General features: G+C 43.9%; 1 protein-coding gene across 3 annotated transcripts in view; it reads right to left on the reverse strand.

Moving 5' to 3' along the window:
• Nucleotides 1-23995, reverse strand: part of LAMP2 (lysosomal associated membrane protein 2) — a 57276-nt gene extending 33281 nt beyond the window's left edge. For 2 of the 3 annotated variants that reach the window (XM_040323944.1, XM_040323946.1), the window contains exons 1-4: nucleotides 23878-23995; nucleotides 7280-7398; nucleotides 4470-4683; nucleotides 181-342 (exon numbers count right to left, since the gene is read on the reverse strand). In XM_040323944.1, the coding sequence (XP_040179878.1) occupies nucleotides 181-342; nucleotides 4470-4683; nucleotides 7280-7398; nucleotides 23878-23923 (541 nt within the window). In that variant the 5' untranslated portion in view covers nucleotides 23924-23995. The remainder of the gene's footprint in view (nucleotides 1-180; nucleotides 343-4469; nucleotides 4684-7279; nucleotides 7399-23877) is intronic. The other variant, XM_040323945.1, reaches the window with a different exon arrangement.
• Between the last annotated feature and the right edge of the window lie 1635 nt (nucleotides 23996-25630).

Raw genomic sequence — 25630 nt, forward strand, 5'->3', positions numbered from 1 at the left:
ACTGGAAGAAGGGTGAATATGAATTCATTCCTGCAAACATTCAGTATGTTTTAAAAAGGGTTATGGAGTTGTGAATCCAAATTCATTTTCAAATTAAAGAAAAAAAAAAAAAAAAAGAAGGGGGGACTGAAGACAGAATTAGGAGTTCTCTAGTAAAATATACCAAAAATATTTGCTCACCTTTGCCTATAGCGGAATCATCTATATAGGCCTTCAGTGTGACATTCCAATATACCTGAACAACATGCGGCGTCGTCACAGTGTCATCATGTAAACATTTATATGATGAATTCAGAGGGACGGGAACAAAGAAACTTGTGTTTGTAGTAGATATCACCAGACCTGAGAAGAAATGCAAAAAAGTAAACAAGAATTACATTCCGGACAATGATGGGCAGAATACAATTTGAGAAATTTAGAACCAAAAAACGACATGCAGTTGTGCTCATAAGTTTACATACCCTGGCAGCATTTATGATTTCTTGGCCATTTTTCAGAGAATATGATAACACAAAAACATAATATTTATCATCAATCAACTGTGTTTACACTTTAATATCATAATGGCAACAGAAACTACCCAAATGACTCTGATCAAAACTTTGCATACCCTGGTGATTGTGGCCTGATGACATGCACAGAAGTTGCAAAAGGGGTTTGAATGCCTATTAAATCGTAACCATCCTCACCTGTGATCAGTTTACTTGTAGTGTGTGTGTGTGTGTGTGTGTGTGTGTGTGTGTGTGAGGTCAATGAGTCTCTGGACTCCTGACAGACCCTTGCATCTTTCATCCAGTGCTGCACTGACGTTTCTGGATTCTGAGTCATGGCAAAATAATTGTCAAAGGCACTGCGGGAAGAGGTTGAACTGTATAAAACAGGAAAGGGATATAAAAAGATATCCAAGGAATTGAGAATGCCAATCAGCAGTGTTCAAACTCTAAACAAGAAGTGGAAAATGAGGGGTTCTGTTGAAAGTCTAGGGTTGTCCCGATACCACTTTTTTAGGACCGAGTACAAGTACCGATACTTTTTTTCAAGTAGTCGCCGATACCGAATACCGATACATTTTTTAAATGTGTCCCCAAATGCAGCCATGTCCCCCCCATATGCAGCCATGTCCCTCTAGCCATGTCCCTCACATATGCAGCCATGTCCCTCACATATGCAGCCATGTCCCTCTAGCCATGTCCCTCACATATGCAGCCATGTCCCTCACATATGCAGCCATGTCCCTCTAGCCATGTCCCTCACATATGCAGCAATGTCCCTCTAGCCATGTCCCTCACATATGCAGCAATGTCCCTCTAGCCATGTCCCTCACATATGCAGCAATGTCCCTCTAGCCATGTCCCTCACATATGCAGCCATGTCCCTCTAGCCATGTCCCTCACATATGCAGCCATGTCCCTCACATATGCAGCAATGTCCCTCACATATGCAGCAATGTCCCTCTAGCCATGTCCCTCACATATGCAGCAATGTCCCTCTAGCCATGTCCCTCACATATGCAGCCATGTCCCTCTAGCCATGTCCCTCACATATGCAGCCATGTCCCTCACATATGCAGCAATGTCCCTCTAGCCACGTCCCTCACATATGCAGCAATGTCCCTCTAGCCATGTCCCTCGATGCGGCGGCGCGATGCGGCGGGGGGGGGGGGGGGGGAAGTATTCTATTTAGGTATCGGGGGTATTTGCGCGAGTACGAGTACTCCCGCAAATACTCGGTATCGGTCCCGATACCGATACTGGTATCGGTATCTGGACAACCCTAGTTGAAACCAAACCACGGTCAGGTAGACCAACTCAGATTTCAGCCACAACTGCCAGGAAAATTGTTTGTGATGCAAAGAAAAACCCACAAATAACTTCAGGTGAAATACAGGACTCTCTGAAAACATGTGGTGTGGCTGTTTCAAGATGCAAAATAAGGAGGCACTTGAAGAAAGATGGGCTGCGTGGTTGAGTCTCCAGAAGAAAGTCATTACTATGCAATTGCACAAAGTATCTCGCTTACAATACGCCAAACAGCACAGAGATAAGCCTCAAACCTTCTGGCACAAAGTCATTTGGAGTGATGAGACCAACATTTAGCTTTTGGCCACAACCATAAACACTACATTTGGAGAAGAGTCAACAAGGCCTATGATGAAAGGTACGGAGGTCAATCACTGATATTTTGGGGATGTGTGGGCACAGGAAATTTGGTCAAAATTGATGGCAAGATGAATGCAGTATGTTATCAAAAAATACTGGAGGAACATTTGCATTCATCGGCCAGGAAGCTGCGCATGGGACGTACTTGGACATTCCAACATGACAATGATCCAAAACACAAAGGCCAAGCTGACCTGTCATTGGCTACAGCAGAATAAAGTGAAGGTTCTGGAGTGGCTATTTCAGTCTCCTGACCTCAATATCATTGAGCCACTCTGGAGAGATCTCAAACGTGCAGTTCATGCAAAACAGCCCAAAAATGTACAGGAACTGGGAGGCTTTTTGCCAAGAGGAATGGGCAGCTTTACCATCTGAGAAGATAAAGAGCCTCATCCACAAATACCACAAAATACTTCCAGCTGTCATTGATGTTAAAAGGGGCAATACACGGTATTAAGAACTTTTGATCAGGTTCATTTGGGTAGTTTCTGTTGTCATTGCGATTAAAAAGAGTAAATACAGTTGATTGGTAACAAATGGCTTCAGCCAAACACCAACCATGAGTGAAAGAAAATTTGTGTTATTTGTGTTGAGTATAACTGTATGAGATTGCAAGGATCTGCAAAGCAGAAGCAGAGATTATTGGCCGCCATGCAATTTAAAGCTCCACATCTCATTGGGATTTTTCTTTTATTTTATTTTTGCAAACTGCTCACTATGGTTTTATGACTTATGCCTCTGTTCAGTGTCGCAGCTCCTTTGAGTGAGTGTGTATGTATAATATATATATATATATATATATATATATATATACACATACATACATACATACACACACACACACACACACACACACACACAATAGGAAGATACAAAATACTGAAATTATTCCAGGTGTCCACTGATTAATGTATTTTTAAGGTAACGCAGTTTGTCTTTATGCCGTTAGCTGGTAATCCTCTGCACAATAAAACTTGTAGGCTCTATAGTCATAGCACAGGGTGGGGCAGACACCTGTATTCAAGGAATATTCAGGCTGCCACTATTGACTATCCCTTCCAAAAATGCAGATTGTCTGGCCATCGTCATGACCAATAAAACACTGTCACCCAGTGGAGGTCTGCAGGAAATGAAATCTTTTGCTTTGTTGTGAGCAGCCAAAAAAAAAAAAAAAAAAACACACAAACACACAAAAGCAGTTCCTCGCTGGCACTGGCATCATCTTCTGAGTGCTGGTCTTTGGGACCCCTCATTAGCTGGTGCAGGATGAAGTCACGCCTGCACATGTGCAGGAGGCCGTCATACCAGTCAGTTTGCAGCATCGGAGAAAACGGAGGAGCAGGCAGGAGCATTTGCATGTCTCTTCTGCAATAAAAGCCTGTCTTCTCACCGTTTGTTAAAGCAGAACTCCAGTTCCACTTAAAGTGGAAAAAAACAATTTTCTATCTGTTCTGGTCCAGGCACGTGACCAGCTTACAACCGTATTTGGGGTGCAACGTGGTGCAAATGAGACCCTCCCACCACCCATGCAGGGGTTCTTCTGCCCACGCAGCCGTTGTCACTTTTAAAAAATTGGCATGGCTATGTAGGGCTCCGATCGTGCAATTCATTTACACAGTACTGCCAGTATTCAGTACACTTGTGGTCCATTCACACTCCCTCCTCCTCAATATGGACAGAGCTGGAGAAAGTCTGCAGGAGCCTGGTATTGCTCCTGTAATCCACTACAATACTTTGCAGGCTCCTATCTATACTTTAAGTATAGATGCTTGCTATAGCCAATCTTCCCTTTTGAAAATCATTGTTTTGGTTCAGATCTAGTCACCGATACAGAGTAAGTATACGGATTAGGGACTTTCCTTTATTTTTCTGATGTGCGTAATCGTTTAAGAAGATTTTGATGACAAAACACATCCAGGCAGGTAGCATTAACAGCAGGTCATCAGCAATAGCAGCTTATGCATTTCCCGCTTTAATCACTTGCCTACTGGGCACTTTTACCACCTTGCTGCACAGGCCACATTTTTTATCTTTCAGCGCTGCTGCACTTTGAACGACAAGAGTGCGGTCATGCAGCACTGTACTGAAGTTAGTATCTCCCCCCCACACAAATACCACTGTTTTTTTTTTCTAACACACACACACACACACACACACACACACACACACTTTTTTTATTTTATTTTTTTATAAAAACAAAAATGTGTATATGAAAAGATAAAAAACAAACAAATGCTAAAAATGTTTGCGTCTGTAAAAGGATGGATGTCCTTTCTGCTTGGCAAACCACCTGGTTAACACAGGACTTACCTTTCTCCTTTGCATCTGGAAACAACACAGAGTCACTAGCGTTGTATGTGAAGCTGAGGACACTGCCTCTGTACTCATTGTCATTTTTTGTGAAGTTCAGACTCCACAAGTTTCCATTGCCAAAGTGGACATTCAGTAACGGGGCCACATCACTTTGTCCACAGCTGCTGCCTTCGGTGTTGACCTCGTCAGGTGCTGCAAAAGATACATTTTTCTGCAAAAAGACAAAATGAACACAATTGTTGGAAAGAATACATACCTTTGCCAATACTACAGAGTGAGGGAGCATTATTTGCTGTGTCCTCAGAGAGAATCCATCACTTTGTATGCGATTCCCAGGATACAATGTATTCCTTTCCAATAAAATTACATATTGCAAAACTTCCTTAAACAAAATCTCTCTAAAACCAAGCTGGTAATATTCCCCCCTCCCTCCATGACCTTTCCCGCCAAAAATCAATATTGCAACCATCAATCCCTTCCCTTGTGCCAGGGTACTAGGTATAATCCTAGACTCTAACCTGTCCTTTCAGCCCCAAATCCAATCAATGTTAAAAGATTGACGACTTCACCTCCATAACATCTCTTAAATACGCCCCTTAACACACAAAACCACCAAGCTACTCATTCACTCCCTTGTTATTTCTCACCTTGACTATTGCAACGCCCTTCACATTGGCCTACCTCTCCATAGGCTATCCCCTCTTCAGTCTATCATGAATGCTGCTGGCATATTTATACACCTTACCAACTGCTCAGGGTCTGCCACCCTTCTCCACCAATGCCTACACTAGCAATTCAAAAATACTAACCACAACATACAAAGCCAAACAACTCTGCACCTAGCTACAGCACCAATCTGTCTCCCAATATCACCCAAACAGTTATCTACGCTCCTCTCGAGCTCCCTTGTCTTCTACTCCCATGCTCGTCTCCAGGAGCCTCTACCATCCTCTGGAACTCTCTACCTCAACCTGTCTGGCCATCTCCTACTCTAGCTGCCTTTAAGCAATCTCCAAAAACTCATCTCTTCAGGGAAGCCTATCACACCTCCAACTAATGTTTTACCCCTTTCATCAGCTCATTCCCCACAATTACAACCTTTTGTACCACCTGCCCTACCCTATTAGATTGTAAGCTCTTCTGAGCAGAGCCCTCTTAAATTTTATTGTATTGCAACTGTATTGTCTCCCTTTTATATTGTAAAGTGCTGCATAAACTGTTGGTGCTATAAAAATTCAATTATTATTGAGACACATAATGCTAACAAGCAAAGAAAAAAACAAATCGTTATATATATATATATATTTGGGGGTTCCGATTAATTTTCTAGCAAAAAAAAAAATTGTGATTTTTACATGGAGAGAAGTGCCAAAATAGGCCTGGTGGACAAGTGGTTAATAGCCGTTTAGGGGGAGGAGGTCAGCACATGTCTGACCATTGGATTACAGACATGCGGTGTTCTCAAGTAGAATAAAAAAAAGAAGAAAACTGACCACACTGGGACCAGTGCACTTCCATGCCTAGCTTGGTCGGTTTGAAACAACAAATCGGGGGGTCTGGCAGGATCACCAAATTTTCACACAAAGGAAGAAAAAGTACATGGTACGGCCAATCCAGAGAATCATTGAATTCTTACCAATTTATACAAGGCTTTCTATGATTGGCTGAAGTGGAGAGGCATGCAGATGTTACAATTTCCACCTCGGCCATGTATTCGAAAAAAAAAAAAAAAATACAAGCAGACAGAAATCGGGAGCAGATGTCCATAGTAACCAACCAGCTTTTAGCCTCAGCTTGCTCATTTAGAGCCGGTTCACACAGGGGCGGCACGACTTTGGGGGCGACTCAGCCAGGCGACATCTAAGGCGACTTGCAAAATGACTTCTGTATAGAAGTCAATGCAGGTCGCCCCAAGTCGCCCCCAAAGTAGTACAAGAACCTTTTTCTAAGTCGGAGCGACTTGCGTCCCTATTAGAACGGTTCTATTCACTAGAATGGGACGCGACTTGTCAGGCGGCTGCGTCGCCCGACGAGTCGCCCCAGTGTGAACCGGGTCTCAAGGATTGAAAATTAAAGCTAAAAAAGTAAAATTGATAACCATGCACAGCTGCTCCATATTTTGGCTGCTCCCGTCTTCTCATCACGGCATGTAGCTGTTGCTACTTCAGTATAATGTAGTGCAGGGGTGTCAAACTCAATTTGGATTGTGGGCCGCATCAGAATTCTAATTGCCCTCAAAAGGGCCGACTATATCTGTAAGATTAGATTTACGTTTTTATGGATAACAAAGCAAATGTAAAAATTTGGTGCCATGTTTGAAATTATTAACAGAGAACCTTTTTTTTTTTTTTCCCCACTTCAGACTCCACCGACCACGAGACTTGCTCACAATCAAATTGCTTATTATGTCTCTATTTAGGCTTCGCATCATTTGTGGGTAATTTATTTTTAGGTAAAATTATTTTTAATAAATAATAATACAAAAAAAATTATATATATATATATATATATATATATATATATATATATATATATATATATATATATATATATATATATAAATAAATAAGAACAAGTATGTATTTTGTTTGCTTTTACAGAGCTTTAAACTTTTCTTCCTTAATTGTTGTATCCCTTCTACCCGTTCCCTTCCCACCCCCCTCCCACCGGGACTCCAGTTACCTTTCTATCTTATCTGGTCAATCTTATTTTCTATCTTATTACTTTCTTGTATTGTAAGAGAGAACCTTCTAACCTTCAGACATCAACCGAATATATTCCAAAGACTTTTTAAAACGTATACTTACAAATGTGCCATTAGAGGTCTCGTACTCCACTGTGAAATTAATTCTCAAGTTGGCATATATACAGGTTGTATTGGAGGAGTCTTTTATTTCCACTTCAAAAGCATTTGTTTCCAGAAGTCCTGGTAAAAAAAGAAGTAAGGTTGTTAGTGATATACAATCACCAGATTAGTCATAGGACATGAAGTAAACAAATACCTAGATGAGTGCTATAAACCGCATCATTAGAGCGAAGTACAGGCCAAGAAAAGACCTACTACACATTGCTGCACCAGTCATAGCTGTAACCAGAAACCCTACGGGAAACCATTTATATTACCAACCCATCATGTATATTCCTACTTAACCGATGGCCGACCGCCCACCGCAGTTTTACTGCGGCAGGTTGGTTCGGCTGCACAAAATCACGTGTAATGCCGCTTTGTGGCCACTAGGGGTGCGCACTCGCCAGGCCCCCGCGATTTTAGCTTTAGCTATGACCAAGTACTAGACCTCTGTGCGAAACGCGTCAGCTATATATATCCCACTGCTTGCTGTGTTTTGTAGTGCTTTTATCCTTTTGCACCAATAAAGGCTACCCTTTGAGGTTAATTTTGGTGTGCGGCTGTCCATGTACCATTTCTCCTGATTTTTGCTTTGTGCATTGCCAGCACCCACGGCTTCTGAGAAGGACATTGATTGCTTATTGCACTCACCTGGAGCGGCGCCCTTTCTCTCCCCACGGGCCCCCACGATTGCTCGTGACAGAGCGAGAACCGGGAACTGTGTGTGTAAACACACACACACAGCTCCCGGGTCTTTCAGGGGGGATAAATGACTGCTACAATGTATGAACGGCGATCTCATTTCCCATAGTTAGTCCCATCCCCCCTTCAGTTAGAACACTTTAGGGAACATAATTAACCCCTTGATCACCCCTTCCCTGCCAGTGACATTTTTACAGTAATCAATGCATTCTTATAGCACTGATCGCTGTAAAAATGCCAATGGTCCCAAAAATGTCCGACAATAGAAATTGCAGATCTCCGCCATTACTAGTAAAAAGAAATATAAAACTATCCCATATTTTGTAGACGCTATAACTTTTGCGCAAACCATTTAATAAAACGCTTATTGCAATTTTTTTTACCAAAAATATGTAGAATACGTATCGGCCTAAACTGAGGAATATATATATATATAATTAAGTTTGTCAATACCACCTTTTCATTGAGCAGTTGAGAGGCGAAAAGGTGATGTGCCAGCTTACAAATGGGTTGATTTACTAAAACTGAAAAATCTGAGACAGCTGTGCATGGCAGCCAATCAGCTTCTAACTTCAGTTTGTTCAAATAAGCTTTGACAACAAACTGGAAGACGATTGGTTTCTATGCAGAGCTGCATAAGATTTTGCACTCCAGTTTTACTAAATAAACCTCAAAGAGTCAATGTTAACCTGTGATCGATTTCCTTTTACCCAATGCACACAAGAACATCATTTTGGTCACAAATGTATTGGCCATGACTGGTTTTACCAAAAGCAGAATCATTAGGTTAAAAGAAGAGAGGGCCCTTGAAAAGGAGGGGCCAGGAGCGCCGCTGAGGGACCCCAGAAGGAGGATCGGGGCCACTGTGCAAAACCAACTGCACAGCAGAGGCAAGTATGACAAAAAATTTTTTTTTTAAACCCTGGACCTTTACAACCCCTTTAATGGCTGTGTGTTGATTTTGAGGGGACAGCAAATGTACACCGTTACACAAGCTGTACACTCACTACTTGTAGCAAAGTGTCATTTCTTTAGTGCTGTCACATGAAAAGATAACACAATTTACAAAAATGGGAGGAGAGTCTACCCCGACATAGTTGGGGTAGGCAGTAAACTTTGGTGGGGGTGGGCCAGCCATGCCCCGTCTTCTGACGGAGGTCCCTGTCTCAATGCCAGAGTCTTGGCCTTATTCTTCAAGGGAGAGGGATTTCAGCTGATGCGCCGTTACCGGTGTGTCACGCGCATTCGCAGGAGTGACATCATCACGGCACCGGCCAATCACAGCCCCAGAGCCCGCAATACCCGGAAATAACTCAGACATGTCATCGGGCAGATCAGTGTGCCGGGACTTCGATCTAAGGTGAATATTTTATATTGAGTTAGTATGCTATGCATTATGTCTTGCAGTCATTTTTGAAAGCTGACTTTTTTTGGGGGGATATTTACACTGTAAAAATAAAATTGAGGCTGCTGCATTTGGAGAAATGCTTACTTATATTGAGTCCAAACGGTAAGTGGCAAAGATCCTTCTGTAAAAAAACGATAAAAAAAAAAAAAAAACACTTTCTATATGTAAGGCCACTTTCACACAGGGGCGTCAGGCGGCAAAGAGACGATATTTTTGCGGAGGTTTTCGGCCGCTAGCGGGGCACTTTTAACCCCCACTAGTGGCCAAAAAAAAGGGTTAAAAAAACATCTGCAAAGTGGCGCTGCAGCATCGCTTTGCCGGAGGTTCAGCCACGCTGCCTATTCATTTCAATGAGCAGGAGCGTTGTATACACTGATCCTAAGATGCTGCTTGCAGGAGTTTTTTTTCTTTTTCTTTTTTTTTTAAATGTCCTACCAGCGCATCGCCTCAGTGGGAAAGCCCTTTTCACACTAAGTATGCAGGGGAGCCGTTTTTCAGGCGCTATTTTTAGCCCAAAAGTGCCCCATTTTCAAAGGGGTCTAAGGGATGCCAAGCAAGCGACCCACTGTGTGTAAACTGTACTTCAACCGAATGCTTGCGGAATAAAAGTACGTTTTACTGAACCAAGCAGTTTGGAATTCAGCAATAAAAATTAAAGGAAGGACAGACAAGAGTATTGGGTCATATCAACATGAAGGGGACATGAGACTTTTTGAAATATAATAAACAAAAATTAAACTCACTAGTACCAATATTGTCATGCCATCATTGTGTACCTTGGACGTGCCATGTTCACTTTGACCTCTAAAGTTTATGGATTTATGGAACCATTTATCTTTAGAGATAAACTTAAGCCACGTGTTTCTCTGGTGAAGAATGTAGGTTGCACAATAGCTTCTAAATCCAAAATGTCTTCGGAAGCCTTAATACTTCCTTTAAAGCAACCACACGCATCATACACCATCATAAACTGGCTACAATGTTTCTCAACTGGATTGCCAAAGTATGCACAGCACTATAGTTTAGCTTCCCATAAACAGTATTCCAAAGGCCACTATAGTATATTTATTTCATTTGTCAATGGCTGAAGTCTGCAGTAACTGAACAGATTATCTTTCATTATAGAGCTACTGATACACGGCCTGCTGTACAGATCTCCCTCTCAGTGTTCAGCTTAGCCTTGGAAACTGCATTATGTTACCTTATAGCCCGTTACAATGAAATACGATCTGCAGCAACTCCCCCCTGAATGCATGACCTTTTATAAACCTTGACTTTATATAGTACAAGCCCAATTACAATAAAATTGGGTTGCTGTGTAAAATAAAATCAAAAAGAGAAATGCAATGATTTGCAAATCTCAAACCCATATTTTATGCACAATAGAAAGCATATTAAATGTTTAAAAATTAGAAAATGCATCATTTAAAAAAAATTAAGGCAATTTTGAAATGAATGGCAGCAACAGGTCTCAAAAAAGTAGTTGTTTACCAAAGCGTGTAGCACCTCCTCCTCTTAACACTGTAAGGGCTAGTTTACACTTGCTTCAGAACAAGGCTTCGGACAGGCTTTGTTAAAGCTCTCTGAATGCCAGTCAAAGCCCGTCACTAAATAAAATGGTTAGCTTACAGTCCTGTTTACACCTTACACCTCTGCTTTGCTTCAAAAATTATACCTCATGTTGCTTTAGTGGTGCTTTGAATGGGCCTTCAAAGCCTCCATAGAAGTCAATGACAAAGCTCACTTGAAGCACCACCGAAGCATCAAAAACACATCAAAAAAGCTTTATGAAGTGGTAAGCGCTTTAATGTGGGTTTTAGCCAAGGCAAGTGTAAATGAGCCCTTAATGTCTGGGAAATGAGGCAACCAGTTGCTGAGGTTTCGGGAGCGGAATTTTGCCTCATACTTGTCTAATATAGGACCAACTGCTGAAGAGTCCTGGGTCTTCATTGCCGTATTTTGTCTCAAGATGCAAATATTTTCAATTGGTGAAAAAGTTTTGGACTGCAGGCAGGCCAGGTAAGCACCTGGTCCCTTCAGTGTCTGCGAGTGCTGACCAGTGTGTTCGTGGGGGGGGGGGCCCCGTCTGTCAGTACAGCCACCTCCCTGCTGAGCTATTGTATTCTAATCCACTGGGTTTACCACACACACACACACACCTATGTCAGTGTGTACCAGGCTTTAGATGCATTTTTTATACCCAGTCAAGATCGTATCTTGAAAAATAAAAAAGCAACATGAAGCATTCTACAGCAGTCATGATGTTATTGAGCAACATCAGATCTGCTGTACCCACAGGAATAATCTGCAGTCACATGATATCAAATCATATGAACTCACCGCCCTCCATTAGCTTGTCTACTACTAGGTCTCAACATTTTCAGTTTTCTCTGAAACCTTGCACGAGAAACCTTCTGCAATATTTAAATTTTTGGTAAACTCATTCATTGAATCCAAGCAGAGATAACATGCACTGCATTGATGCATTCACACAATTTCATTGTATCCATGAGATAAAACAAAGTTCAGGAATATTCCTTTATCCCATTGTTTTGCAAATCTATGTAAACTACAAACTGTATGATTTATTTGGTTCTGATCATACTGTTTTTACTAACCTGACAGCTTGTTATTCTTCATTTTGTTTTCAAATATTAAAAGATTCTAACAACCAGTAAGAATAAGTCCTTACATTTAAAGAGCACCATGGGATAGAGTAGCAAGTCAGAAGCCTTTTCTTAAAGTTGAGGTTCACCCTCCAAAAAAATTCTGACATCACACAGAGTCGAGCCATCCTACCGACAGAATGCCAGTGTTTTTTTTTTTTTTTTTTTTTTTTAAGCACATACCTCGTTATCACGATTTTCACCTCACGGCAATCCCGCGGGAGTGGGCGTTCCCAAGCACTGCCTGTGATTGACAGGCTTCCGAACGGCGCATACTGCGCGTCACAGGTTGCCGAAAAAACCCGAACGTCGGTGCGGCTCTATACGGCGCCTGCGCACCGCCGTTCGGGTTCTGTCGGCAACCTGTGACGCGCAGTATGCGCCGTTCGGAAGTCTGTCAATCACAGGCAGTGCTTGGGAACGCCCACTCCCGCGGGATTGCCGTGAGGTGAAAATCGTGATAACGAAGTATGTGCTGAGAAAAAAAAAAAAAACACCGGCATTCTGTCGGTAGGATGGCTCGACTCCATGTGATGTCAGAAATTTTTTTAAAGGGTGAACCTCAACTTTAAGAAAAACATTCAATGCCCGCTACATTTTGCAAAAACACATTTGAAGTCTCCCGAAAGCATGTGGAAAAAGGCGTTATGGTCTGAGCTCACAATGAGCTCCTCTGACTCCCCCAGGGCTGGATTTTTGAGACGCTGCATGGCAGTGCGGTAATTTTTGCTGGCTCCCTCAAACTCTCACTGTTCTTCAGTGTTGGGGGTCTTCTGGTCTCTGTCTTCGGCTGATTACCTTCAGCTGCTTGCCACCCTAATACCAATTTCCTGCCTTGATGCCTGCTCCCCAGCCACCCTAAATCGAATGCTTTTACTAGCATAGAGTTTTACCTACTTTTGTTCCCCCTTGTTTGCTACAGTGGACCTTAGGTTCCCCTAGGACTCCTCCTCACAGCCTCAGATACCCTACGGTTCTTTCCGTCTGTAATAACAATTCTGTATCTTAAATGAGGCTGTTAGTCCTAGCTTTGTTTTATATATAGAAAACTGTATGTTTTTATGTATAATAAATTAATTTTTTACTATATCGACTCATGTTATCAGTACCGAGAAAGTCCATTGATACACAATTTTACTGGGTAATAGTTTGTGTGAGTCTGCGGTACTAGCAGCCGCTACCCCTCTATTCCTGGTCCCCCTCTTTTTCTTAGTTGTTGTACAGTTTATAGGTCAAAAAATAAAAAATAAAAAGTTCTGAATTTATCTTTGGCTAATTTTTTGACATCACAGAAACCGGACATTTTAACAGAGACTTTTTATATCCACTGTATGCATTTGAAAGTCTACGTATGCCAAGTACGTCCTGATCTCGGAGTGAATAACTGACCTTGCGAATACCAAAATGTTGGAATTTGTTGAGTGATCGGAGGTCCTAGAACAAGATGAATACTCTCTCTCTTTGGACTTTGGTATTGTGAAAAGGTTTGAATAGAACCCTTTGAACCGGTCTTGGAGGTACTGGAATAATTATTCCCTGGCTGACCGGAACTCCTCCCTGGAACAAGAGATGGTTCAGGGCATTCTGGAAATTTGAGCGACCTTGGGCAGATTTTCTTTTCATCCTGTTGCACAGCAAGGCAATGCTAAACAGGAGAGGTTCTAAGAATTATATTGCAGCTCCATTTCTAAATCTCGCTGTGAAATAGTACTTGGACAGAATAAAACCAGAGGAAGACCTCAGCAAGTTTAGGAAATGAATAGTCATACAAACAGATTACTCGGAAGCCAGTTCTTCTATCACTCATCAGTATCGTCATTTCACATTCATAACAGTTCATATTGTGTAAGCTGACATTAGGGCAAATCTTACCCCAGAATTAGGACGGGAAAACCTTGCACATAAACAATGAAATCTATGAAACGTGCTTAACAAAATAACTTCACTCCGTGACTTGTGATCCCTTCACCGGGTGTAATGCAAGCTCACCTTCTTAGACCCGGAAAAGGGTCAAACACACTTGGCACACAGTGTAATTCTCCTTTAAACATGGCTCCACAACGGTCACCAGCAGCTCCAAAACGACACAGAAAACAAGAGTGCTTTCTAGGGTTCTCCTGATACCACTTTTTTAGGACCGAGTACAAGTACCCATACTTTTTTTCGTGTACTCGCCGATACCGAATACCGATACTTTTTTTAAATGCAGCCACGTGTCCCTAAATTCAGCCATGTGTCCCTAAATGCAGCCATGTGTCCCTAAATGCAGCCATGTGTCCCTAAATGCAGCCATGTGTCCCTAATGCAGCCTTGTGTCCCTAATGCAGCCTTGTGTCCCCTAAGACAAAGCCAAGTCAACCCCCCCCCCCCCTCCCAACATCTAGTTACTATGTGCTGGGGGAACACAACAGCTGTCATTTGCATTTCAATAGCTGTGCGTTACCCCGCCGTCATGTATAGCCCCTCCCCCTTGCCCAGAAACTTTGATACAGGTCACCCGTCGTATCAAAGTGCCTTGGAAAGGGGGAGGGGCTATACATGACGGCGCGGCGAGGAAACACACAGCTATTCAAATGCAAATGACAGCTGTTGTGTTCCCCCAGCGCATAGTTTAGATGTCGTTTAGATGTCGGCAGCGGCGGGGGGAGGGGGGGGGATTGACTTTGATTGGTCTTAGGCAGCAGCTCTCCTCTCCCCCATACGAGGACTGCTCTGCTCCACCCCCTCTCCACCCACACTCCACCCGCACGCCGCTGGACGAAACACACGGATGAGCACAAGTGCCACTCGGTAATGCTAGAGAGACTGGTGCCGGTCTAAAGGCACAACACCATGTGAGTGTATTTTATATGTTCTATATTAATAAAGCGGTTCTTTGAGCATATTACACTAGGTCGAGCCCCTTTTTTTTTAAGACAATAAGGCAACACCCCCTGCATGAAAAAAGGAAAACAGTGAGTGGGCTGCAAAGAGGAAACATCTAGCATTTCTACATCTGGGAAATAGCATGTTGGCTGATGAGAGGAGAAATTTTACAGGCGATTGATATATTTGGGTCTGGTGAGTGTGCATTTTGGAAGTTGGTGGCAGTGGCACAACCTGGTGGAAGATTCACTACTTATTCATTTACTTTAAAGGAGCATTTCTGAGTTTTTGGAGTATTGGACTTTTGCACATTGAATTTATATATACTTTTTTGACACACTCAGGCACTGGTGGATTTATTAATTCAAATTTTAAATTGGAGATTTAATATGCTGTTGGTTTATTCATTATTTACATGTATACCATGGTTAGTGATAAACTGCAGTTTCGCCAGTGCGAAAGAGTTCAGGTAGGAGGAGATTTTCACTGCAGTCTGTATACACAGAATAAAATGGCGATCGTTGCAATACTTTCTGTCACGCCGTATTTGCGCAGCGGTCTTACAAGCGCACTTTTTTGGGAAAACATTACACTTTTTTTAATTAAAAAAATAAGACAACAGTAAAGTTATCCCCATTTTTTTAATATTATGAAAGATAATGTTACGCCGAGTAAATTGATACCCAACATGTCACGCTTCAAAATTACGTCCGCTCGTGGAATGGCAACAAACTTTTACCCTTTAAAATCTCCATAGGCGTTGTTTAAAAAATTCTACAGGTTGCATGTTTTGAGTTACAGAGTAGGTCTAGGGCTAGAATTATTGCTCTAGCAATCGCGGCGATACCTCACATGTGTGGTTTGAACACCGTTTACATATGCGGGCACTGCTCACGTATGTGTTCGCTTCTGCGCGCAAGCGCGTCGGGACGGGGCGCGTTTTCTGGCTCCTAACTTTTTTAGCTGGCTCCTAGATTCCAAGCAAATTTGTCAACCCCTGGTGTTCGCACTTTTATGTCAATATTACATTGTATATTCCTGTATGTTGTGGTCGTTTAGGTGGCCATTTAATAGTTTTTTTAATTATCTATGCTTCCCGCTAAAACCACTGCTTGTGGAAGAGAATTCCACATCCTTACCACTCTTAGAGTAAAGAACCCTCTACACAGTTTAGGTTAAACATTTTTTCTTCTAGCTTTACTGAACGGTTGCGGGTCTTTAAATTTCCTTTCGCTGAAAAGTTTTATCCCTATTGTGGGGTCACCAGTATGGCATTTATACATTGAAATCATATCCCCTCTCAAGTGTCTCTTCTCCAGAGAGAATAAGTTCAGTGCTTGTAACCTTTCCTTATAACCAAGGTCCTTCAGACCCTTTATAAACTTTGTTGCCCTTCCATCGACGCTCTCCAGTTCCAGCACATCCTTCCCAAAGACTGGTACCCAGAACTGAACAGCATACTCCAGGTGCGGTCGGACCAGAGTCTTGTAGAGTGGGAGAATTATCATTTTATCGCCAAGTTAATCCCCTTTTTAGTGCATGCCAATAATCTATTGGCTTTTCTTGCAGCAGCAGCATTGCATGCCATTGATGGGCCTATCACCTACTAGGACACCTAGGTCCCCCCAGAGGTTCTCCCCCTTTTATACATTACACCTCATTTTCCATGTAGTTGCCCAGCCCATTAATAGGTTTAGGTCCTCTTGCAAGGTTTCTACATCCTGTGGAGAAGCGATTGCCCTGCTTAGCTTAGAATTGTCTGCAAATACTGATATTGAGCCATTTATCCCATTCTTCAGATCATTTATGAATAAATTAAATAGGATTGGTCCAAGAACCAAACCCTGGGGGACCCCACTTTCTACACCGGACCATTCCGATACTCCCCATTTATCACTACCCTCTGAACTCACCGCTGTAGCCAGTTTTCAATCCAAGTGCTCACCCTTTGGACCATGCCGCCAGACCTTACTTTGTACAGTAAACGTTTATGGGGAACTTAATTAAATACCTTTGCAAAATACAGATACACCACGTCTATGGGCCTTCCTTTATCTAGATGGCAGCTCACCTACTCATAGAAGGTTAATAGATTGGTTTGGTAAGAACAATTGTCAAAATGGCCAATTACTGGCAACTAGGGCTGCAACGATTATTTTCATAAATCGATTAGTTAACCGATTATTGTTTCGATTAATCGGATAATAGCCTTATTAATTCTTTTTTAGCATTTTTTGGGGGCCAATTTGTTGTTGGGCAGATTACAAAACACAAATTGCCGCAAAAACACATTACATGCTTTTCTGCAGCTTCTCCATTGAAGTATATTGAAAAAAAAAAAAAAAAGCCCCGTTTTGCGTTAAAAACTCCTTGCCCTTTCCAAATACGCAGCAGCTGGAAAAAAAAAATCATGGATGTGAACGTGTCCCATAGGAAAACATGTAAATTAACTGTAGTGTGTTTCTGCAAAGAGCACCAAAAAACAGAGAAGTGACCCAGGCCTGAGATGTTTAGTAACATAATGGGGTTAAAAAAAAAATAAGTACAAAAAGAGCAAATAATCGCTACTGTAAGGGGCTCATTTTTTTACTGTGGGACAGTGAAAGTAATATTTACAGTAGCCATTTGCTTTTTTGTACTATAAAGGGCCAATTTTAGTTTTAACCCTATGTTACTGGCCGATTAACCAATTATGAAAATTGTAATCGATTAATTTCATAATCGATTCGTTGTTTCGGCCCTACTGCCAACGATACCGGTTTCATTGCTAAAATCTTGTATATAGTCCCTCATCATTCCCTCCAAAAGCTTGCATACTATTAATGTTAGGCTAACTGGTCTGTAGTTCCCAGTGATACATCTTAGTCCTTTTCTAATGATGGGCGCTACATTAGCTTTTTTCCAATCAGCTGGTACCATACCAGTCAGTAGACTGTGTAAAAATTAAGATAAAATGGTCTGGCAATTACCTGACTTAGGCTCGGTTCACACCATCGCTGCATCTGTCGCACAGCAGGGGTCCGGTGCGTGCTGGTTCGCCATTTCAGGTCAGATTTTTGGGCTGAAATCGGACCTAAAACAAACCAAAAAAGGCACGCGTTTTTTCCTGCACACCGCACCCGCTGCGGAGATATGTGAACCCGGCTCCATAGAGAGCCAGTCACATTCTCCTGCTATGCGAATTGGATGCGATAAAACGCGCATTCAATTCGCATAGGTGTGAACCGAGCCTGAGTGCGTTAGCTGGCCTTCCCAAGACATACAATGCAAGAAGGGAAGGATCTGTGCATACAGAGGGGATTAACCCCTTAAGTTCCACAGCGAGTATAACAAGCATTCTGCCTGTAGAAGCAGCTCAATGTTATCCTGCACATGTCCCATGCACATTAGAATGATTACAGGCATATTTTAAGCTCAAGGTTTAAAGGCAGAGAAAGAAAAACCCTTCTGGTTTACGTTTCTGGAGCTTACCGGCAGAAAATTAATTAAAATAATAAAAAAAAACTCTCCTAAACTTTGTACAAAAAAAAAGTGTTTTTCTTTTACTGCCAAGAAAAGTTTTTTTTTTGTTTTGTTTTTTTAAGCCCACTGTGCATGGAGCCAAAAGCATCTTAAATCAAATGCACTCTTTCAGATAATCCGTATAATAAAAAAAATAAAAAAAAGCCTTTGCTAGCAAAAATTAATGATTAAATGGCTTTTGCCTTTCTTGGATTCTCAGAATTCCTTCTTTGCAGAACATTAAAAGTGAACTGGTCATGAATAATACTGGCACTGCCAACTAGCGGTGTGTATTGAAAACCTTTACTAGCGTCTTTGTTTGAAAATTGTAAACATGTTATAGTTGCCTGCTCTGTGCAGCGGTTTTGCACAGAGCAGCCCTAATCTGCCTCTTTTTAGGGTCATCGCTAATGCTCCTGGCTCCTCCTTCCTGCCCCCAGAGCAAGCAGATTTCAGACATAGAGCCAGCCATATCTCTCCCTCTCTCCCTCTCCAATCAAAAAGGGAGAGTCCCTAGACTTCCTGGGTCTCGTGCAACATCGCTGGATCGAGAGGGAGCTCTGGTAAGTATTGGGGGGGGGGGGGGTTGCTGCACACACAAGGTTTATCATCTTCATGCACTAAGATTAAAAAAAAACGTCTGGACTTTAGAACCACTTTAAGCTTACGAAGCCTGCTACTTGCTTGACAGTCAGCACTTCAATATGATCTTGACTTGGGAAGTCGGAATGATACGCTGCCCTGACTGATGGCAGTGACGTCAGCAGAGAGCGGACTTCAGACTGCTCTCCGCTGAAAATGGGTCACAGGAGTGCAAAACGATTTGCACCCCTGTGACCATGAGGAGAAGCCCTGCCTAAAAAGCTCAGGCTGGACTTCTCCTTTAAGTTTCCTACTTTAAAAGCGGAGTTCCAGTCTCCCCCCCCCCCCCAAAATAAAGTTGAAAATCAGCAGTTACAAATACTGTAGCTGATGACTTTTAATATAAGGATACCTGTCCAGGGATTCAGCAAGGTCCTCACCTGAGCCATTTCTTCAATCGGCTTCAGGTTTAAGTGCCGGTATCTTAACTAAGGGAATACCTGCAGTGAAGCAGTTCACACCAGATGCAGTTCCGTGCGCTTTTTTCCTGCACTAAAAATGCATGCACAGTGCTTTCCATGTATTCCAATGGCTCTAGCTCACGCCAATACAGTCAGTTTCTGCATCGATCAGTGCAGTTCCAGTACAGTTCTGTGTAGAAAAAAAAAAAAAATGCAGCACACTACTTTTTTTTCTGCAGCAGAAACCGACTGCACTGGTGTGAACTAGAGCCATTGGAATACACGGAAAACACTGCGCATGCATATAGTGCAGAAACAAGAGCGCATGGAACTGCATCTGGTGTGAACTAGCATTAACGATTAATCGTGCAGCTCTAATGTACTGTATAAGGCTGGCAAGCGGGTAAATTAATGACGGGGGTCACTTGTATATAAAAACATAGGGCCAGATTCACATAGGTTAGCGGATCTTTAGATCCGCGTAACCTATGTGGTTTAAGATCCGCCGCCGCAAGTTTTTGAGGCAAGTGGGTAATTCACAAAACACTTACCCCAAAACTTGCGGCGGCGTATCGTAAATCCCCCGGCGGAATTCGAATTCCGCGGCTAGGGGGGGGGGGGTGTACTATTCAAATCAGGCGCGTCCCCGCGCCGATCAAATAGCGCATGCGCCGTCCGGAAATGTTGCCGGCGTGCATTGTTCCCAATGACGTCGCTAGGACGTCATTGGTTTCGGCGTGAGCGTAACTTGCGTCCAGCGGGTTTGTGAATCGACGTACGCAAACAACGTAAAATTTCAAAATGCGACGCGGGAACGACAGCCATACTTAACATTGGCTGCGCTTCATAGAAGCAGGGGTAACTATACGCCGGAAAACCCTTATGTAAACGGCGTAAAGTGACTGCGTCGGGCCTGCGTACGTTCGTGAATTGGCGTATCTCGCCGATTTACATATTCTCAACGTAAATCAGCGAGAAAGCCCCCAGCGGCCATTTTAAAATTGCAGTTAAGATCCGACGGTGTAACACAGTTACACCTGACGGATCTTAGGCATATCTATGCGCAACTGATTCTATGAATCAGTCGCATAGATACGACCGACGCTACTCTGAGATACGATGGTGTATCAGGAGATACACCGTCATATCTCTATGTGAATCTGGCCCAATACCTGCTAAAAGAAGCGTGAACAGCACCACTTCATTGCTCTCCAGCTACTGCAAGCCTTCCATTGGTTTAGATGAATCGAATACCTGTTTTTCCACACAACACGCAGTGGCTCTTTTCAGTGTTCTATAGAGACATACAAGCCAAAGTGTGCAGCAGAAACAACGTGAAATACTTGCAGCAAAAAGCCCAGATGGGAGGAAGGGATGGTGGTTAGGGGGGCATGCTGGAAAGTTATTTATATTCACGCTTCTTTTAGCACAGGGGTAGGCAAGCTTTGAGAGGTGGAGATCTACCTGAAAAACATGAAAGATCACCAGGGATCAGAGCCCTTATTTTACCACCAGCATGGTCGGCTAGTTCTGGGAGGGCGTACATCGACTTCCTCCCGAACTTGTGCTTCCCGCGCACCCCCTGGTGCCCACACCTGGAAGTCTGATCGCCGGGTCCTCTGGACCCTGCGCATCATAGATTGGGGTAATGGGCTACCACATGATCGCTCTGTCCAACGACGGAGAAGTCACTTGTCAACAAACCGGTGGGTGTCCGGTCCAGCGCTCTCCGCGCCTCACCCCGATCGATACAGCATGTGAGGAGGAGGCGGCAGTGCGACTGGGCTGGATCAGGAGTGCCCACAGTGCTGACCTGTGCCACTACAGTGTAATAGGTAGCCAGGAACTTAGATGTGTAATTTATGCTCCCTGCATGTTGGGCCTCTGTATGTGGCCAGGCTGTGAGAAAGTCTCACATGTGGTATAGGAGGAATAGCAGAATGGATTTTGGGTGTAATTTTTGCTATAAGTATGAATGTATAAGAAATATCTTAGAAATGGACAACTACCGTATTTATCGGCGTATATCGCGCACTGTTTTGCCCTGAAAATCAGGGCAAAATCGTGGGTGCACAATATACGCCGATACCCGCGCCGTGTTTGAATGCCTGCGGCGACATATACCGAGCGCAGTACACTCGGGTACATTCGGCCAGGCTCGGCTTCACTCGTAGTCACGCTCTGACGTTTACGCGTGAGAAGCTGAGCCTAGCCGAATATACCCGAGTGTACTGCGCTCGGTATATGTCGGCGCAGGCATTCAAACTGAGCGCGGGAATTCGACATGAAGACAGCGCGGGAGAAGCCGGGAGGACACCACCGAGGCGGCAGCCGGACCGGATGAGGCCACCGGCAATAACACCAAAACTGTAAGTAGTAAAATGTTTTTTTACAGGATTTTAGGGTCAAAATTAGGGGTGCGTGCTATACGCCGGAGCGCGCAATACCCCGATAAATACGGTAAGTGAAACTTCGAAAAATAAGCCACTGTAACAATATAAACTTACACTACCTTAGGCCCCCTTGCACAGAGATTATATATATATATATATATATATATATACACACACACATATACATACATACACACACACACACACACAGACACGTGTCCATATACGGACTCCGCTATGCTCAGCGGGGATCGCTCCATCGATCCCCGCTAAGCAGGCAGATGACAGGTCTGTCTACGCACACGGTGCAGGGACCGACCTATCAGAGCGCTGCTCTCCTCTATGTGGAATTGGATGAAGACGCACCGTAGAGTTCCTTTTCATCTGATCCGCCAGGCGGATGGAAAATAGGGTTTCCATCCGTCACACTTTGGCGGGTCGATCCATAGACCTGTACAGAGCGCCCGTTCAGGTCCGCCTAAAAAACTGACAGGTGGACTGACATGTGTGAAAGGGGCCTTAAGCCTTAGTTCACACTGGATTCCGAACTGCATCAAAATCGCAACCCGTTAATGTGAACTGATTGAGTGTTACATTAACGACACCCTGCAATCGGTTTGCAAACACAATGTGATAAGCAGAATCAGATGGCATGGGAGTGGGCACTCATGCCATTTGATTCTGTTGTGGACACAAAAAAAAAGGGAGCGGGTTCCTGCACGAGTTTGGTGTGCATGCTGTGCAACTTGAGCCATACAAATCCATGGGTCAAATGACACCCCAGGGACACTGCATGTAACGTGATGCGATTCCTGTGTGAACTACATGCAGTGTCCCTCACCAGTATGAGCCCGGGCTCATGGTGGACAGTTTCAATAGTTTAGTTATTTATTATGTTTTTTATTTATAATATTTTTATTTTTTAAGAGGCTTGTTGGAGGCCATTGGTGAAATATCTGGGCTCTAAACTTACGTCTCACTTTTGAGACAGAGATAAGGACAAAGATTCCCCAGTCTGTCTCTGCAGCCTCAGCTGCACTGGACAGTGAATGAATGGGAAGTGCTCTGTGCTGAGCGGCTTCCATTCACAAACTGAAGCGTAATAAGCAGCTTACTATGCTTCAGTCATGAATGAGCCCAGTGAGTGACAAGTACTGATCACCCACTGTGTTGATTCAGAAAAGGAAGGGGCTGGTAAATTGCATATTTACCCGCCTCTTTCTAGCTCCCCATCCTAAAATGTTCCCGTGCAGCAGCATGTAAAATGGTCCAAAAGGGGAATTTATCATTTAAGTAAATGTTAACCATCTGCCATTATTATGTTCTTAAAACACTAAAGTGTAACTAAATGTTTAACTTTTTTTCATTTCAGATTGAACACCTGTTCTATATTTCTGTTTATATGTCTGTCTCCCCATTATGATGACCATACAATCGGATTTTACATTCTCCTTTAGATCCACCATTGACTATGTAGCACAAGGGCCTTGTCGGTTTGGCAAGTCTAAAGGAGGTCGTATGATTAGATTGTATAGTGTATGGTCTGCTTAAGCAATGTGGATTGAGCTTCAGACAGCAAACAAGGCCGAATAGAAGGCAAACCTTCCAATGGGGACACTACAGGATTCCCTCACCTTGCAGGGATTTCCTCTCACTTCCGGTGTTGGCTTTGGGACAGGAAGTGAATGGAAATCTCTCCAACGAGAGGTCTGTGAAAGGTTAGAAGCCTCTGAAATGGAAAGAAAAGTTGTAGCTTTAGTTCTACTTGAAGAGGTCCGGCACCCTCCACCTTCCAGCAATACAATGTGATGACAGCATGTTGTGTAATGGCCTGCTCATGTGACAATGACAAGGCTGCCCATTGTTTTCTAATGCGATGGTCTCCCCTGGTATCACACAAGTCCTGGCACAGGGCCCTCTCCTCCATCTGTCATCCCTGTGTGCCCCCCGGCCGGACTACACCCACCTCTCCCACTTACCGAGGCCCAGCAGGCACAGCGTCACATAACACAGATAGCGATCCATGGTCTCCGTACAGCTCGTCTATTCTGATCACACCGACTGCAACACACTCCGCACCGTCACATGACAGCCCCGGCCCCGCCCACCGCTCTGACCTCACCTTCATTTTTTGGGTTCACGGAGCTCGATGGTGAGCGGGAGGGCGATATAATATATTACATTCTATTCTTCTCTAGTCACACACACACTCTTACCTACAGCGTGGGTGACACTAACGTAACCCTACACTGTGTGTATCTGATAATATCAGATAGTATCATTGTTCAGAATGATGCCTTATCGGTGAATGTAGGAGGTGTATGGCAAACAGAAAGCTTTTGTAACAGTAACTGCTGAGTCAAATGTGACTGGCAGGAGAGGTCATTGTGTTACACAACAGCTTACTACCAGAGCCGCTCATCCAATCCACGGCCACGCTGCCTCTGGCCACTCCTCCCCTTCACACTTCCTCTGGCTGCTCATCCACTGCCTGACTTCCTCTGGGTACTCACCCCCTTCACACTTCCTCTGGCCACTCATCCAATCCACTGTCACACTTCCTCTGGCCACTCATCCTATCCGCTGTCACACTTCCTCTGGCCACTCATCCTATCCGCTGTCACACTTCCTCTGGCCACTCATCCAATCCGCTGTCACACTTCCTCTGGCCACTCATCCTATCCGCTGTCACACTTCCTCTGGCTACTCATTCACTGTCTGACTTCCTCTGGGTACTCACCCCCCTTCACACTTCCTCTGGCCACTCATCCAATCCACTGTCACACTTCCTCTAGGCACTCATCCAATCCACTGTCACACTTCCTCTGGCCACTCATCCAATCCACTGTCACACTTCCTCTAGGCACTCATCCACTGTCAAACTTCCTCTGGGCACTCACCCCCTTCACACTTCCTCTGGCCACTCATCCACTGTCTGACTTCCTCTGGGTACTCACCCCCTTCACACTTCTTCTGGCCACTCATCCAATCCGCTGTCACACTTCCTCTGGCCACTCATCCAATCCACTGTCACACTTCCTCTAGGCACTCATCCAATCCACTGTCACACTTCCTCTGGCCACTCATCCAATCCACTGTCACACTTCCTCTGGGTACTCACTCACCCCCTTCACACTTCTTCTGGCCACTCATCCACTGTCTGACTTCCTCTGGGTACTCACTCACCCCCTTTACACTTCTTCTGGCCACTCATCCAATCCGCTGTCACACTTCCTCTGGGCACTCATCCACTGTCACACTTCATCTGGCCACTCATCCAATCCGCTGTCACACTTCCTCTGGGCACTCATCCACTGTCACACTTCATCTGGCTACTCATCCAATCCACTGTCACACTTCCTCTGGCCACTCATCCAATCCACTGTCACACTTCCTCTGGCCACTCATCCAATCCGCTGTCACACTTCCTCTGGCCACTCATTCACTGTCAAACTTCCTCTGGCCACTCCTCCCCTTCACACTTCCTGTGGCCACTCATCCACTGTCACACTTCCTCTGGCCACTCACCCCCTTCACACTTCGTCTGGGCACTGGTCCACTGTCACACTACCTCTGGGCACTTACCCCCTTCACACTTCCTCTGGCCGCTCACCCCCTTCACACTTCGTCTGGGCACTGGTCCACTGTCACACTACCTCTGGGCACTCCTCTTTCTTATAGAGTTTATTTCATAACTGGGGAATCCTTAATATTTAAAGCCAAAACTTCCCT

This window comes from Rana temporaria, chromosome 9 (genome assembly GCF_905171775.1).
Source record: "Rana temporaria chromosome 9, aRanTem1.1, whole genome shotgun sequence".
Lineage (NCBI taxonomy): Eukaryota > Metazoa > Chordata > Amphibia > Anura > Ranidae > Rana > Rana temporaria.